Below are 18,810 nucleotides of genomic sequence, written 5' to 3'. Positions count from 1 at the left end.
CACAGCTTTCTGACTCAGCTTAGGTAAAATGGTCAAGACATTAAGTTTTCTTGCTACCAGTAGACTTTCCATGGTACTCATCCATTCTTGCCTATATATCTTTCCTCAACTATGCCTTTTATCTGGAATGCTTTACAAAACCAATGAATAAATCAAGACAACAAACCTTCTTTTTTTGTATTTGAAAGCCATCTTGTTTTTTCTTCTACTTAGCACTTGTCATAGGCTGTCTTCTGTGAGTTATTTATATATGCCTTTCCCTTCAACCAGATTGTGAAACTCTGGGAGCAAGAATCAGCGTGTAGTAGGAAGCTGGGGAGACCTTGCTACAAATCCCAGTTCCAGTGCTTACTGACCATATGACTTTGACAAATCCAACGTCTCTGCTCCTTACTTTATTATCCACCAGAAGTAATATTATCTATCACACAGGGTCATGGTGTAGATTAAATAATGGTTTATATTTGATGTGTCTGGAATAACACCTTGAATACAGCTGGTACAATAAATCCAGCTACCGTAGGACCTGCAGAAACAGCTGCTTGTTGTTGATGTGGTAAGAGAAAAAAGTACATTTCAAGCTTAATCCTTAAAAGGATATGTCTGTTTAAATTAGTCTTGACATATTTGCATAATAGTTCCCAAATTTAAAAAATAACAACAAATAAATGAGATTTTAACTTTATAAAGTTGAGGAAAATCTCCAATTTGATCACATTTCATTCAGCATATTTATCTGTCAATAAGAGCTAGAGGGTTTATGATTAAGTTCTACATTTATAGCTCTTTTCCAACAAAATTAATATGTGTGTATAAATCTATTATACCAAAGTGCCAGTCACATCTCTACAGGGCTTTCAAATATTTTCCCATAAGTGAGCATATGATAATACTTGCAAAAGTCATCCCAGTGTATCTCATCATGAGTGTCAAAGCTGAGTTAATCATTTTGGGCTAAATAACATGGAAAATTAACTACTTCCCAAACCATAAATTGAATACTTATGAAGGCCTTATTAACCCACTGACAAATTTTATATAAACTATATTATACATGGGTAATTTTATTTGCCAGTTATGTGAGCTTTGTATGTTTACAATATCTGAAATTTCTTTTGAAAAGTATGTCATTTGGTCATTGCTTTACACTTATTTTCCGAGTAAAATGGTTAGAATCCTTTGTCATTAGTGGGTTACATGAATAACACAGCTGTAAGTGAACATGGCTAATTGGCTTTTGTGGAACTTTTCCTCAGTCAGGCAGCTAACTTAAATTGACTCTCCAAAATACATTGTTTCTCAATGCCAAGATTCAATTTCTCCAAAAGGTTGCTTGTGTATATAAGGGCTCTGCCCTTCTTTTCTGAATATTTTGTGTCTTACAAGGTTGTGACAATATGCCAGATTATTTTTATCTTGTTATCATGGAACAAAACCCACTGAAAGCCTGAAGCCAATATTACACATTGGTATATGATTGTTCAGGGGAAGAATGATACACAGTTTCATTAACAGACAGCGTTTCAATGTCAAGAGACCAAAGGGTTTGTTAAAATTGGAGTTCTCTAGTAGTCCAAAAAGAAAAACGTGGCCAATATTCTACCACCATTTGGGAAGAGAAGTCTTACTGTTTGTTGCTGGCATGGCTCACAAGAATGATCTAATTCTAGAGAAGATTATTCAGATCAGCAACAGTTTGTATTCAAAGGCTAGCCTTTAGGTTCCTTTCTCTTTAAACTTTAGTGATGGGAACAGGCAAGGCATATTTTAAGGAGATAAGATATTTGCATTTTAGGGGCTATATGAATGGGCAGGAAGAGATAACCTTATATTCTAAGGTTAACATAGGAGGTTATATGGGTTGTGTTTTTAAACACAGATACAGCTAAAAACTAGATCAACAATGAAAACACTTATACAGAGAAATAATAACTGACAACTTTACCCAAATATATGCCTTAGTTCTGTAAGTTCTTTTTCTTTGATCCGCAGGTCATCTTCTAATCTTTCTATTACAATAACGTAAGATTCACTGACTTTCTTCTTCCATTCATCTAGTAAGGAAAAACAAAAGGGATTGACTCATAGCTCTTTTGCAAAATGTAGACACAGATCATAACATACAAGTGATTAAAACTCTGTTTTTTACTCTGAATTATACAATACTTAATTTAAATTACTGATTGTGAGTTTAAAATGCAGATGTTTATATTTAAAATGCAATCATATTGAATGGTAGTAATTAAGAACCCATTTGATACTGGATAATATATTTACATAGAAGAATATATTTGACTTATTTCATTTGATTTTATTGCATTATAATTATAGCAATCTCTAGTTGCCAGACAAGAATTTTTAGGTTTTAAATACTAGATACTTAAGATGTAATCCTAAAATCCCCATATTCAACAGTATTCCAAAAATTTTTCTGTAACATTATACCTAGGAACTAGTAGAAACAGAAAATTATAAGAAATTTTCTGTTTTTCTCTAAAGATCTTTCAGAGAAAAATAATTTGAGTTCAGATAATCTTCTTAACACTTTCATATAATATGTTATCTTATACTCTTGTAAAAATTAGCAGATATTCCAGTGAAATGTTAACTATATATAACAACTATTGAACTATATTGTATTTAAAGATATAAGAATAATTACCAGTACAAGTTTGGGTTGGTCTGGATTTATAATTTCCCATTTGTTAGAAGATTCTTCTTTTCCCAAGTGCAGTTCCTCAGGTTACAAGATTCCAAGTTCAAGTGAAGTGGCAGTCCAGTTGAAAAATACTTTGATAGTCTGGCTAAAAATAAGCTGACCGCCAAATGGAATGTCATACAACAGTGACAAAGAACAAAATAGTTTGTGCTTTCAAGGGTGAAATCATAAAGAGAATTAATCAGTCTGTTTAAAAGAGCTGTATCAAAGATAAATAGTAAATGCTTCCATAAGATTATTTGCCTTCATCAATTGGCTATCTACCCATATATACCTTGATGGGCATTTCTTTAATCTAGAAAATGATTCAGTTACATCTGAGGTTCACAAAGAGCCATTAAAACTACCTAGATCTTCTTTCAGGATCATTTTCTCCTGAGACAAAGTAATGACAATTGGAAAAGAGTGACTGGTGATAGAACTTGTCTCTATAGTATATATATAATGGAAACCCACATCCTATGGCATGCTACTAATAGAAATGAATATAAATTTGGTCTAGAGTAGAGCTGTAAAATTATTTTTGTAGGAAGAAATTCCCAACATAGACCATGATTAATTTACACCACTTGTTGATTATATTGACCATAAGAGTCATAGTTAAGAATATGACAGAGTTCTACAAATAGCAATTCATAAAATAACAAGAATAATATCACAAATAATAAGATGGAATGCTTACAGTGTGCCAGACACTAGTCTAAATGCTTTACATACATTTTGTCATTTATACCTCATACAATCCTGCAAGGTATATATTATTCTCATGTTATAGATGAGAAAAATCCATATTTGCTAGCAGGTGGAGGAATCTGGAATCAATTCTGAGTCTATATGATTCTAAAGTCCAAGTTAGATATTATTATTGATGTCTCCCATAATTCCTCTTTAATTCACCTTCCATTTACTTCATGAGGGCATTTCTCTTTGTACATGCATATTTCTATTGATATAAATGAACTCAGGGTAAGATGGAGAATAAATGGAAAACCCAGAAAGAAAAGTTATCTAATTTTTAACTATATATTTCTTTTGGATAATGTAATTATACCTAGAATATATACATTTCAATCTTGAAATTCATCTCCAGAGGCTATAGTTTCAATGTAATAGGTATGAATTTTATATTTATTATAGTTGAATGTTCAAACAACTGTTTCCTTTTGAAGCAAATGCTTAGACAAATTTATTATTCCTCACTACTTTTTCTCAGCAAAGGTAATTTAAGTTCCAGATGCAGGGTCTTCATACTGATCAGATACAGTTGGAGAAGCAGGTATCTGGGGTTATGGACATCTCTGTCCTCCCCTGGATATAACTTTCCTTATCCCCCCTCCTCAGTATATGCTGCCATGGCCGTTGATGTCTGTTACACTGTGGTGGCCTTTGGTTACTTGATCCATGCACTCTGCATTTTCCTTGTTTGAAGGCCAGACATCTTCAGTTACACCAGCTTTCTCTCAGCACTTGTGTGACCCCCATCCCTTCAGGTCAGAAAGTCTTTGCTTTCCCCAGACATGCTGCCCTCAGGCCCATTAGCCTATGCACCTGACTTCCTAAAATGCTTGGTACTGGAGACCAAGCATTCAGTACAGTCCTAAAGACCAAACTGGATAGTCTTCTTTAAGAGGCTTGCAATCTCCCAGGGCTACACCTTGGGAAGTAATGCACAAGTGTCCTTCTCTCAGATTTCCATGGCTTTCATACCTTGAATCCAGAGGGACAGGGATGGGAGCCAGGGCTCTTGACCTTCTTCAGGACATCTAAATCTGTCTATTTTTCCCGATTTTCTTTCTTATTTCTCTCTCCACTACTTCCAATCTTATACCTGTGTGTGTGTGTGTGTGTGTGTGTGTGTGTTTGTGTGTGTGTGTTTGTGTGTTTGTGTGTGTGTGTTTGTGTGTTGCCTCTACCGATGAAAGAAAAGCTAGTTCTTATATCATCTTACGTTGTCTTTCCAATTTCCTCTTTGGTACATAAGTTTAATGCACTGATTTTTAGAACTTTTCCTTTTAATTTTTGAAAATATTTTTATTCTCTCAGAAAGGCTGGCTCTTACAAATGAAAGCTTAGACTTTCAAAGCTACAATTTTTGCTGAGTTTGGAAATCCAATCAGCAACTCAATTGAATTTTTCTACACCCTGAGGCAATAAATTTTGCTAAAGAATGGTGAAAATGATAATCTCAATACCTAACATATTAAATGTTATTGAATTTCCTACTTCCAAAGGAACACTATCTATTAGCCCTTTTATGACTGTGAGTCTAGGTCATGGATTGAGGGCAATGGAGGTGCCTTCAGGGCTGTGAAGAAAAGGCTGGAATAAGTAAATGATCCAGGATAACAATTCTGCTTTTCTTTCCTAAAGAATCCTGGAGGGCATCCACATGGAAGCAGAAAATATTTTCTCCGCTTCTCTGTAAAAAATTCTGTAAAAATTCTTTTTACCTTGAGTTGATAACATGCTCTAAATTGAACTCTACTCTACCAGTTGTGAGATTTCCAGAAGTGCAGAATGTCATATATTATCAAAAACACAACCTAGGGGCTTCCCTGGTGGCGCAGTGGTTAAGAATCCGCCTGCCAATGCAGGGGACACGGGTTCGAGTCCTGGTCCGGGAAGATCCCACATGACGCGGGGCAAGTAGGCCCATGCACCACAACGGGAGAGGCCACCACAGTGAGAAGCCCGTGCACCGCAACGAGGAGTGGCCCCCGCTCGCTGCAACTGGAGAAAGCCCATGCACAGCAACTAAGACCCAACACAGACAAAGGTAATAAATAAATAAATTAATTAAAAAAAAAAAACACACAACCTAATTACAAAAATGGTCACCTTCTCAAACTTTAGTGAGAGTAGACACTATCTGAGGAGCTTTGTAAAAAAAATAGAAACCGGGGCTCCATACCCAGAAATTCTGATTCAGTAGATCAGGAGTAGGGCCTAGAATATGAATTTTAACAGGCACCCCTAGTGATTCTAACGTAGATGCTACTTGTAGCTTACTTCCAGGAGCACTATTTTAAAATGGCTTAAAGTGAGATGCATACTCACTGGAAGGTTTTTGAGCCTTTGAATTCCACGTAAGAGAAAAGAGGAGAGAAAACTGAAATAAAGAGAAAAATAAGATTGCTTCACATTCTCAATGGGTTCTATCCTATGGTAATCAGTCAGGCAATAGATGATTTGGCTGTGCATATATAGTGTCATATTGTAAAGCTGAATCACAAAAGTGGAAGCAACCAAGATGCCTTTTCACAGGTGAATAGATAAATGAATGTGCATGTACATTCATACAGTGGAAGTTTATTCAGCAATAAAAGAAAGGAGGTACCAAGCCGAGAAAAATCATGGAAGAACCTTAAACGAATATTGCTAATTGAAAGAGCCAGTCAGATAAGGCTGTATACTATATGGTTCTAACTATACGATATTTTGGGAAAGGCAAAACTTTGGAGACAGTAAAAAGATGAATGGTTGCCAGGGGAGCAGGGAGAACGGGAGGGAGCAATACGTGGAGCACAGGAAATCTTCAGGGTCATGAAATTCTCCTGTATGATATTCTAAGGGTGGATATATGCCATTATACACTTGGAAGAAACCACAGAACTGTAAAACACTAATGTAACCTATGGACTTTAGCTAATAATAATGTATTAATATTGGCTCATCAATGGTAACAAATGTACCAAACCAACTTAAGATGTTAATAATAGGGGAAACTGTGGAGGGCCAGGAGGGGGGAAGGGAAGGAATATGGAAACTGTGCTTTCTGCTCCATTTTTCTGTAAATCTAAAACTGTTTTAACAAAAAGGTTTATTAATTTTTTTTAATTAAGGAAAATATAAAGCAATAAATAAATAAGACCAAAAAACAGTAATTCTTTAACAAGACCATTTGAGTTTTTCCAGGAATGTTTGTTTATAACTTATAAGGAAAAGCCTTCTCTAAGGAATACATAACTAATAGCATTTCTTTTTCTTTTACACTTGCTTGTGTTTTTTGTTTTTTTTTTTTTTTTTCAGTCAGAATGTCAGGGTAGATTTAGTAAATACCTTATTTCTTCAGCTATTCCTTTTTGACCAACCTTCCTGTTCTACTGAATTGCCTAAATCTAATGTTAATGCCTTTATCTTTTCAACTGATTTATCAGAACACTTCAGCATATACATAGATATGTTCTAATACTCCTTCAATAAGCCTATTTACATTCTTTTTGAATTCCTTTATTTTCGGTTATATGATTTATTTATCCCAATCTACACTTGTGCATCTGCTATTTATATTTTATACCAGTCTCTTCATAAATATTTAAAAGGATGCTTTTAAGATGAAAAATACAAATTTGACCTTGACACTTCTCCTACCTTTATGATTCTAACAGAGAAATTATAAAGAACATGTATCCCAAGAAATCAAACTGATACACTTAAAATAATTTTTAGCACATTTAGGATGGTGAATTCATTTACACCTAAAAGCTAGATCATTCTTCCATTGTATATGAGTTCTTGTTAAGATGTGCCCAAGCTTTAGGAAAGTTTAAATTTTTGATGTGTTGCATCTGGTTGACAAGCAATTAAAAGAATCATTGCTTTAAACACAGTAAACCAGAATTACTAATTGGTATATATTTAGGTTTTTTCCTTCTTTTAATAAACATTAAATTACTCATATTGAAACAAAGTTATCTAAAAGAAAAATTGAGCACTAAGATGTCTATACCTATTCAAGTAAAATCATTCTTTAATTTCTCTCTAAACAATATATTTTTGCATTAGACAAGCATAATTTGTAAGATTCTTATTTGTCAAACAAATTTCCTCTCTTTTCCACTGGAATATCTAAATTTATGGTATGTTGGATGGAACTGTAAATCACCATTATGAATCTGAACATTGTTGAGGTAATATTCAGATTAATCCTCAAAAATGAATAGGACTTGTTATATAATATTGAAAGTAACTATTATATAATAATGAAAGTAAATGTGAAAAAATCAATAGCATAGTAATTTAAACAGGTGTTCTCAATATCTCTAACTGTAAGAGTATATTAAAGAAAGAAAAAATATTACTCTTTTTGTTTCTAATATACTATGACTGAAAATGAAAAGATTTTAATCTTTCTTGTGCCTTCCTTTGTTGCTGGGTGAACATGAAGTAAAGTTTCTAAAGAATCTAAATTAAACAGTAATATCTCTGTCATTGGCTAAAACTTTCTTTCCCCAATTGATAGTACTTCTTTCAATTGTCAGCTTAGCTCTTTATTCATTGATTGATTCATTATTCATTCAATAAGCATGCACTGTACCAAGCACTCCAAAGAGCTCACGGGGCCAGGGATAGACATGTAAATAGGCAATTGTAATAAAGCATCTGTATTATGATAGAGACATACATGACTCGTAATGAGAAGATACGTTTAATAAAACCTACCTTTCAATTGGAAAATATTTCTCTGAGGCATTGAAACCATCAGAACAATCTAAACTTCATGACTCAGGCCACTTCCATTCCTTCTTCATCCTTCTTTCCCCCCTCCTAAGAGTCAGCTGGCCTGCTAAGGAAATAACATTGTGTTGTAATTATAGTTCAATTAATAACTAATTATTGTCTTTGGGCAAATACCTTATTTCCATGTCTTGAGGTTTGTCATTTAAAAACAAAGGAAAAAAAGGTGGAGAAGGGAAAAAAATTAGTTCTACTTAAGTTTTTTTTTTTACTTATCAATTAGCCAGTTGTGGCTGTTCCTCAAAGTGAAAACTAATTTGATGTTGGTAAGACAAATTACTTAAAGTTTCAAAAATGGATCTATATAACATGTGGTTGTTAGAGAGCTTGCTGAGTGATTCTATATGAACAGTTCTTTGTTTAGTCCCTCCAAGCAGAAACAATCTCAGTAAGTAGTCTGTCTAAGCACAGTTATCATTATTTTTGTTGTATCTCCTCCTATGTCTTCTTAGTGGGAGAATAGTGATTAATGGTTATCATGCCATACACTTTCATGCCCCCCTTCTTCCCATTTGATACCATGTCAGTGTCAGAAATGGCATCAGCCTTTGGCATGTACTCAAAAGTTCTTGATTTCCCTTCAGTTTACATTGTCCAGTTCAGTATACCACCAATCAGAACTGACAATGACTGAATTGTAAAATGTATTCTATCCATGTTATACTATAATTGTGGAACTGAGCTGGTTCCCTTCACAGCTGAAATTTTATAACATATAATCTTGAATGTCCTAAATATAAATTAAAAGGGGTGCTATGGTTAAATTAGTGTAAAGTTGTTGGGGGTAAAAAAAGTCAATTTTTACCCACATCTTCATTAACAGATCAATACTTTTGGTTGGGTGAAAGTATTTGGTTGGGACAGTTTATAGGTCCACCCAATATCTGATTTCTTCTTGCAGGGGCTATTGTCTCTGAAGCCAGTTGTTAGGGGACTTGTTATAGCAAGTAATGTTTCAGAATATCTTTAATACCAGGCAGACTTTTGATAATAAACCCAAGTGCTTCCAATTTTATATAGTCAATATATGCCCTAATATATTTACATCTAATTTTATTGGCATCCAAATAATATATCCTTCCCATTCAGAATTCAAGTTTAATAATCTAAGTACATATAAAAAATTATGTTTTCAGTTAGAATTTGTGAACAAGTTACACATGTTTTCTTCACAATTTTACCCCCTTCTTTAACATGGATTATCAAGAGTAGGCTATAATTGTCGTGAACTTCAAGACTATTTGTTTTAATGTAAAGCCTTATTTAGAAGTTAACACTACATTTGAAGTGTGTATTGTACTTTCCCAGTTTGGTAACCTGGAGAGTGATTGCCTTTACTATTCCTGCCCGTGTCTCCCATGAAAAGTAGTATTCCTACTTTAGGACTCAGTTTAGGTGTCAGCACCTTGGAGGGGTGTTTACAACTTCATAAACTATTTATGCCACCTTCTTCTTGCTGTATCTAGATTCTGCTTTGTCTCTGGAACCCATATTGTGGCACTTGAGCTTCATACTAATGTGGGGAAGGAAGATGTGAATTAGTAGATTTATCTCAGTCTAAAAACTTTTAAAAATTGTCAACCACACTAGTGAAGCTTTCTGTGAATTACAGAGTGGTAGAAACTGTTAGAAGCACCTCCATCCTGCCCGAGGATCCCCACTCTTACCATAATACAAACGTTACTTTTTAAGATCACAATCTCCCCTGAGATCTAGAGCAAATAATGCAACCTGGGTGTCTCACATGGCTAGGTATGTTAAGCCATGGTGGAATATACTAGACTTAAATTCCAAGTCTTAATTCTAATTGTTTAAGTTGGTCTACTATGTGATAACATTTCCTAATTGTTGCCCAGAGTTTTCCGAGTTGAGGTCTAGGTCTGATTACACAAACAGTTAACCTAAAATTGTCCCCATATTTTCCTTCTTCATATATGCAGCCATGGAAAAAATGATGGAGCCTTTGGTGAAGGGCTATGAAGGATTTGGAACTTGTGAGGATTTGGAACAGTGAGAGATGAATGTTTGCCAACAATTGGGGTTTAACAAATTAACTCCATGGTCATCTTTCTCAAACTTTCACTTCTCATAATGCTGAAAGGCATCCATTTCATTTAGCTACATAATGGTTAACTTATTAACTAATCACAATAGTTATCTATGGATCCTCTAAACACCACATTTCCTCTCTTTGAACTATTCCAAAATTCTCATGTTTTCTATTGAATCTGGACATGTACTAATTCACAAAATCATCTTAAGATGATCTATCAGGGCAGCATCCTTTGATGTTATTAAGAATGGTTATTATATCTCTTCCTTTTTTATGGTCAAACATTTATATTTGGCAAGTATGCACTACAATTATATATGTGAGTGCATATAGATTATATATCATAAATATGTATATATTATATACATACACAGTGTGTATATGTGTGTGTATATATATATATATATATTTATACTTTTTACAAGAGTAACAATAAAACAAACTGACATTGTAAAGTCCTACTCTGAGTTAAGCCTATATGAGGGCAACACTTACTTCTATTAAAGCATCCGTTACGGAAGACAGAATTAATGCATTCATCTCTTCTGTTAGGCTGTGAGCAACTTAAGAGCAGAAATTATGTCTTACTCATTTTTGCATTCCCAACAGCCTAGCACAGTGCCTGATTGATATAGATATAAATTTAATTGTTTTGCATTGAATTGAATTGAACTAAATTGAATCAAACTGAATTAGATTGAACCAATTGAAGTGAGTAGAATCAATCCCTTCAGTAAGGGAAATTCTACTGAATATTTCCCTTCTCAGTTCTGGAACAGAGGTAAAGTGAATACAGATGAAGCCATCATCAAGTCTGTAGACAAAATACTGCAGCATTTTGAAATTCCATGCAAAGATAAATATATATATATATATATTTTTTTTTTTTTTCGGTACGCGGGCCTCTTACTATTGTGGCTTCTCCCGTTGCGGAGCACAGGCTCCGGATGCGCAGGCTCAGCGGCCATGGCTCACGGGCCCAGCCGCTCCGCGGCATGTGGGATCCTCCCGGACCGGGGCACGAACCCGTGTCCCCTGCATCAGCAGGCGGACTCTCAACCACTGCGCCACCAGGGAAGCCTTAAAGAAGGGTTTTTGAACATAGCATTACTTAAATAGGTCTTACTTCTTGTGGAGTTTTTAAAATCTTGGAACAGAAATAACAGCTTGAGCATATGATAAATTGAGAGCTTGGACACAATTTAAATCATTATATCATTAGAGAGTTCAGAGAAATTATTAAGATGATGTTCATTAAAATCCCTATTATTGCTCTATACAGTAAAACAAACTAAACAAAACTGATGGGATCAAAGTAATTTAAACTTAATTTTGATTTTTTTGAGACTAAACAATTGATGAGATTAAGTTGGGCAAAGTCATAAATATCAAATAACAGTACATAAAGTGGTAGCAATGGTGGAAAAATAGGAACAGGAACGCTAATAAGAGTTTCAAAAGGAAAAAAAAGTCAAACCAGGAAAGCTTAGAAAAATAAGAAAACTTTTATTCTCAGAGGAGAAAAGCACCTGGGGAGTAGCATAAGCCAGTGTCTATCAGTGAGAGGACTATGCAAACTGTATATGAATTCCTGGTACATTACGGCAAGAAACATTGAGGAAACTGAGTGGTGTAAAGACAGACATCATTTCATAGAGAGGATAATAAAAATTTTGCTTGTTGTAAGTCTCTAGAGATTACATTTGATATGTAGTGTTCAATGCTGGACACCTACCTCATTATCATGAAAGAAAGAACAATCAAAGAAAGAAAACTTTTCTTGGAAATACAGAAATGGGTTATGAAATATATTTGTTCTGGCTAAAGACAGTAATTGTACATATTCTCTAAATGCTCCTTTAACAATTCCATTAAATTTTCCTAGATATCATAATTGAATGGGCTGCACATTTTTACCCACTTAGAAGGTATTTTGTTTTAAATTTAAATTTGCAAAAGGCTTTCTAGTAAGTTCTATCAAACCATTCCAAACTTACATTGCCCAGTGGCCTTTGATGTTCATATATCTTAACTTATGGCTTAATGCAGATCACAGGGAGCTAATGGTAACCTAGGAACCAATCTAAAACACTGTCCAATTTCTATACTTTGCTCTACATTGAGCTTTCTGCTTAAGTAGAAGATTTTATTCTATTTTGACTCACTGGAAAACTTTGAAGATGGTTTCATTGCTTTTGCTAATATCTGATTATGGGCTATAAAAATATGTATTTATGTAAGTATTTTGGTTATTACTGATGTTATTTTTCTACTGTGTAGCTTTCTACTATGTATCTTACTACAGAAACACATTCTTTTTGTTCTTTAAATCAGATTGATATAATAACATCATATGTGGTATCATTTATATATTAATAAAAGTCACCTGCATACTGAATTTTTAGTTCAGCACAGATGATGATAAAATCTTACAAAGACAAAAGGTAGCTCTTCATGCCTAAACAAAAACATTCCCCAGAAATATGTGTTTAAAGAGAATATAAAATACAGGATTAAATACTAAAGTGTTGCATTCAATCAGCTTTTTTTTTTTCAGGTTCAAAGTAAATAAGCCTCTGTGAAATACTATATTATATTAACCTGCTTGTGAACTTTCTTTTTCCCAGCTTTTTCTTGGTTCAGTTCTACACAGTTCAGCATGTACTACTTATGGTTAAGAAAACTTATCACATGAATCACCACTTTCCCTTAATTTATAGTTTTAGTAGGAAGTGATCTGTGGAGATACACTGGATTTTTTTTTTTTTTTACTTCCCTATTTCTTACTGTTCAACAGAGTCTAGTGTCAACTTTGTCACTTGGTAGTCAAATACTAGAACGATTACCCTCACCCATCACACACAGTACTACTAGTACTACTATTACTGCTACTACTACCACCACTGCTACAACTACATCACTTCCTCCCTTCTTCTCTGAAAAAGATTATCAATCTTATTTTTGGTCAGCATTTTAATTTCTAATAAGGTACCTAGACGTTTTTATAAAAGACCTGAAGTTAACCTAAAGTGTAGACATTTCCCCAAGCCACTCATTCTCACACATTACACTTCAGACTGGACCTCTTTTAGACCCTCCTATGACCAGGCACCCTCTCCTCCCAATCTTCACAAACACTGTTCTCACTGCTAATATACATTCCCTTGCTCATTCTCCCTCCTCCTACCCGCCACAAAAACAATAAAAGAAATATAAACAGGCCAACCATATTCTCCGTCACTTCCCCCAAGAGGCCTTTCCTGATCATGTAGTTTTGTTAGTCCCTTATCCTGGAAGCTCCCATAACATCCTGTAGTTTGCTTCTTGTAGCTCTAATCACAAGTGACTGCAATGGCTTTTTCTTCCCCTGTCTTATCATTTGCTAGACTGGAAAACCCTGAGAGCAAGGAAAAATAGCCCTAGTGTGTAGCAAAGGCCCTGACACATAGTTAACATTCAATATACATTTGATAATTTGAAGTTAGAGAGGGCATAGCAGTGGTCTATATTATTTATCTGTTTGAAACTATCATCTTATTTTTGAAGGAACTATGTAGATTCATTTCCTGCTTCAAAGCACATACATTGAACATGCCTTTGTCTGCTTAAGCATTCCCTGACTTCCTCTGTAAAACAGTTAATTTATCATCTCTGTAACAGGCATTATGCTAGGTGCTGGGCTGTCTACCTCATTATATGGTTTCTTTAATACAGACTAAAAGGGTTGAGGCTCTAGATGTTTACCTTAACCCATTTTTTCCTTCTTAACCCTTCCTAAATTTAGCATTTCCATGATCATTACAGTCCATGACCATGACATCCATTACAAAAGTTTCCATCTACTGGTGCCATCCCCTCCACTAACATACCATGCCCTTTACTATTAAAAATATACCATCACTAGAGAAAATACTGAATAATAAGTCAATTAAAGAATTATAATTTATGCTTCATATAAATGAGAATAGATGACTGATTTTTAAATTTTAAACAAAATATAAAAGTAATAATCACAAAAATAATGAAGAAATAAAAATAATAACGGAGTATTTACAGACCATTTTAGAGAAAAGCTTGAACTAAGAAATATAAATGGAAAATGGAGTACATTTTTGCCTTGAGGAACTTGCTAAAAACACACATTTGGTCTTAGGTTCCAAATAATCAGAGGGTGGCCCAGGGCTCCCACATGTTGGAAATTCTTAGAGGGGATTTTTGATATATTAAGCTGGAACTCCCCTCAAAATATGCCTTCAGATTAAGGATCAACTAGAAGTAAATCTGTCATACTATACTCCAGACCAAAAGAATTGTGGAAAGGCTGCTTCGGCATTGAGCAAAACATGATAAATTAAAAAGAAAGTAAAATAAGGTCCCTGAGAAATTATGGCCCTAAATATGCTCACTATGGATATGTCCTGTGGATGTGCACAGCCTGGGGCTAGAGAACCTCAGCTGAACATAGTTTAAGATTGTTACCAATTGGTAATGTCTCTCCAGTCTCCTGACAGAAGCAAATGCAAAGCCCCAGGGGCAGGGTCCATTCATCTTAGGCCATGGGGAATTTCTACAGATACTTTACCAAGGACAATGAGCAGCAAACAAAATTAATCTGACACGCAGGAAAGCATGGCAACGTGAGCTGCAAAACAAGAATCAGAAGCAGATCCCCACTGACTTCAGCTAGTGGAATTATCAAATGCAGCTTATAAAACAACTGTGCTTGCTTGCCATATTTAAAGGAAAAAAGAAAGGGTAAGCACAAGAGAGATGACAATGTTAAAGGAAAAAAGAAAGGGTAAGCACAAGAGAGATGACAATGATAAACTATCTCTAGAGAACAGGAAACTCTAAAAAGGGAAAAGCAGACTTCAATGAAAAGGAAACCCTATGAAGTAAAAAGAAAAATTAAAAATCAGAAATTTTTCATTTCATTTTTGTCCAAATATTGTCAAGAAACCAACTAAATTATGTTTTCACTTTAAATTCACATCTTGAATTTCAAACTGAAAAGAAAAAAATATACACCCTCCAAAAATTATCGATCAACTTAATAAAAAATGGTTAACAATTTTATTGTGTTACACATTTGAATTTTTAGAGCTCTTAGTAATTCTTAAACACACATGGACTCAAAGCTCAATCCAAAATATGGTAAGCACTGGACACCTGTTATTCCTTGATTCCTGTCTGAAACAAAATTATTAGGAGTCCCTGCTATGATGATGGTGTATTCTGGGCACTTCTTGGAATAAATAATGTACAGGAATCATTCAAATGCATATTCAGTGGGAAGCCATCTGGCTCCGTGTGAATTTATGAATATTTTAGCTTGCTCAGCTAGTCAAAAGTAAAATCTGGCACTTGGGATTATCATGTAGATTTGTGACATATATTATAAAAAAATTGCTTCTATAAATCAATGATTGACATATCTACTAAAGCATAGTTTCTTTCTTTCATCATTGATTGAGTCCACTTAAACTATGTATAATATGGCATGCTTAGTTTGGAAGTCATCATAATTCAACTTGAATTACAACATGCAATGTTTTATTAAAATAGTTGCATATAAAAAGAGAATCTCAGCATTGGGTTAGACTTTATAGGTTACTGTAGGGGACACTGTGATGTGGCACCCACATTTTTTCTTCAATGAAGGGCTTATTACCTTATTACTTTAGCTACCAGGAGTGCTGTCAGTAGACACATTTCAGCTGTCAGCCCCATTCACAGACTGCCTCAGCCACAGAGAGCTATCTTGCCCAAGATACTCCTTCCCAAGATGGCCATATCCAGTGATGATTGATTTGGGCTATAAATTGTGGCCACTCTGGTCCAACTCAGGACAGCACTAAAGTGCCATTCTGGCACCAGAACTCCTCCTGAGATTAGCCAATCAAGATTGTCATTGGGCCTGCATCACAGTTTGACTTCTCTCTTCTTCTCAATCCTGCTTCTATTCCCTTCCTTGAACAATTATTAGTCTCAAGAGCACTTATTAAGAAATGTACAGCACTCTAAACTCCATTTCAGATCCTGCTTTCCAGAACACTCAACCAGCAGCCATTATCTAATCCTACCTCTTATCTAAAACAAGTACTTCTTGGGAAAACTCTTGTGTAAATTGTATCCCAATCACTTTGCTTCAATACTTCTGGCATTAGGAAGCTTAGTATCTCATAAGAAAATTCACTCTATTATTGAGCAAAGTTATTTCTAATATTGTATAAACACTTTCTTCCTTGTAACATCTGAAACAATATGAAACCAACTTCATCATCCTACTGATTTAATCATTAATGAATTAAATGGCATTCTCATGAATGCTCACAATTTATAGGAGAATTACATTTTTAACATCTTTGAGAATTATACTTTCATAATTACAAATATAGATTTGAGAGTTGATAGCACACAGATGATATGAGAATGAATGATATCCAAAGGAGTAAATGTGGGTAGAGAAACCTAAACACAAAGACCTGTGACCTTCCAGTGATATGAGGTAAGAATGATGATGAGGAACAAGTTAAGGAGACTTCAAAAGAGGGATGAATGAGTTAGGAAAAGAACTAGTAGTGTGGGGTTCCTTGAAGCCAAATGAGGAATGCATTTCAAAGAAGGAGTGATTACTTGAGACAAATGCTGCTGAACTGGATTGAAGATGAGAACTAGACAGAATAGTGAATTGTTTTTCTTCCAGTTTTATTGAGACATAATGGACATACATCACTGTATAACTTTAAGGTGGACAGCATAATGATTTGACTTACATACATCATGAAATGATGATTACAGTAAGTTTAGTAAACATCCATCATTTCATATAGATACAAAATAAAAGGGAAAAGTATTCTTCCTTCTGATGAGAGCTCAGTATTTACTATCTTAAAACTTTCATATATAACATATAGTGTTAATTATATTATTCATGGGGTATATCACAACCATCCTTAGTACTTATTTATAATTGTAAGTTTGTACTTTTTGACCACCATCATCCTATTCCCTCTCCCCCCACCTCCTGCCCTTGGTAATCACAGATCTGATCTCTTTTTCTATCAGCTTGTTTGTTTGCTTGTTTTTTCAAGTGTTATGGACTTTTAACACTATGTTAGTTCCTGGTGTACAATATAGAGATTCAATATTTCTATACATTACAAAATGATCAACACGATAATAAGTCTAGTTACTATCTGTTGCAAAGATATTACTGGATTTATCAAAACAAAGAGTCCTGGAAATCCTCAGAGGAGCAAGTTCAGTGGAGTAAAGTAAAGAGGTAAAGACTGAACTAGGTTGGAGAGTGAATGGGATAAAATATATTGCAGAATGGAAGTTCAGATAATTTATTCTAGGAATTTTAGTGTTAAGGGAGCAGAGAAATGAAGTAATAGCTGAAGGAAGTGGAGTCAAGAAAGAATTCTTTTTTTTAATTAGAAAAATAACAATATATTTATGTCCTGATGAGAACGACCCAGTAGAGAGGGAAAACTATTGATACAAGAGAGAAGAGAGAATTGTTGGAGTAGTAATCCTGTTCAAAAGAATGTAAAATTACAAAGAAAATCATGTTTTAATGATCTTATTGCTAAATGATGGTGATTTAGAAACCTCAAAGTACTGTATACGTTCATTTGTGGATAGGCAACTTCAGGAATAATATACTATATTCCTAGAACCCATTTCAGAAGTTGTATCTTCTTTGGAGTCACTAGAATACTGCAGCAAAGACACAGACAAGATTACAGAGTCTTACAGGGCTTCTGATTTCATGAGAGTAGAAAATAAAATGCTTCAAGCTCAGTTGATAAGAGTAAGATATATTAGTTTTTATAGACAAAAATTCTCTTTATACAATACCATTCATAGCATCTTTTAAGTTTGGCCTCCTCCCATAATCACAGTAAATCATCATCCAAAAATATGTAGCAGAGGCTATTACTTAGAAAAGGGTTATAGTAAGGACATGTGCCCAGTCAGTCAGTAATAACAGGAACACATTTTGGCTGTACTAGTTTACCTTATGCTCAACTTTCAAAGTTAAAGAAAGCACCTTTATAACAGGGGGAAATGTCTATTTATATCTGTAAAGCCTGCTAATGAAAGTGTATCTTGGTAATGAAAAGCCCTTAGGTTCTGTTAAGTATCCTGATGTGTCTGAATATGTGCCGATCAGCCTAGTGTTTGGAATATGGTCTGGAGAGAGCAGAACTGGGCAACTTATTAGAATGAGAAGGATTAAACTTTCCAGAGATAATCTACATGATTTACATACATATATAGTGAGGGGAAAGAGATTTTTCAGGGAACAAAAAAATCTACTTTTTCTACTAAACTCATGGCAAAAACTTATTTTGTATTTAAACACCAGCAGTTGTAACAAGTAAAAAAAGAATTTCTACACTTTCTCCCTCCCTTCTCATAGACTAGCTTCCACAGACAGTTTCTGATTTGACTGGATAATGGTTAATTAGAAACTCTATTAACTTTAACCAATTATAATGAGTGATGATCT

The 18,810-nt window shown here is 34.5% G+C and overlaps 1 protein-coding gene across 1 annotated transcript in view; it reads right to left on the bottom strand.

Moving 5' to 3' along the window:
- TNNI3K (TNNI3 interacting kinase) overlaps nt 1-18,810 on the bottom strand; it is a 306,041-nt gene that overhangs the window by 286,181 nt on the left and 1,050 nt on the right. Inside the window, exons 3-6 of the mRNA XM_060023829.1 lie at nt 11,200-11,369; nt 8,162-8,285; nt 2,663-2,815; nt 1,946-2,054 (exon numbers count right to left, since the gene is read on the bottom strand). Of these exons, the coding sequence (XP_059879812.1) occupies nt 1,946-2,054; nt 2,663-2,702 (149 nt within the window). The 5' untranslated portion in view covers nt 2,703-2,815; nt 8,162-8,285; nt 11,200-11,369. The remainder of the gene's footprint in view (nt 1-1,945; nt 2,055-2,662; nt 2,816-8,161; nt 8,286-11,199; nt 11,370-18,810) is intronic.

The sequence above is a fragment of the Delphinus delphis genome, chromosome 1 (genome assembly GCF_949987515.2).
Source record: "Delphinus delphis chromosome 1, mDelDel1.2, whole genome shotgun sequence".
NCBI lineage: Eukaryota > Metazoa > Chordata > Mammalia > Artiodactyla > Delphinidae > Delphinus > Delphinus delphis.
This window is presented reverse-complemented; position numbering and strand designations above follow the sequence as displayed.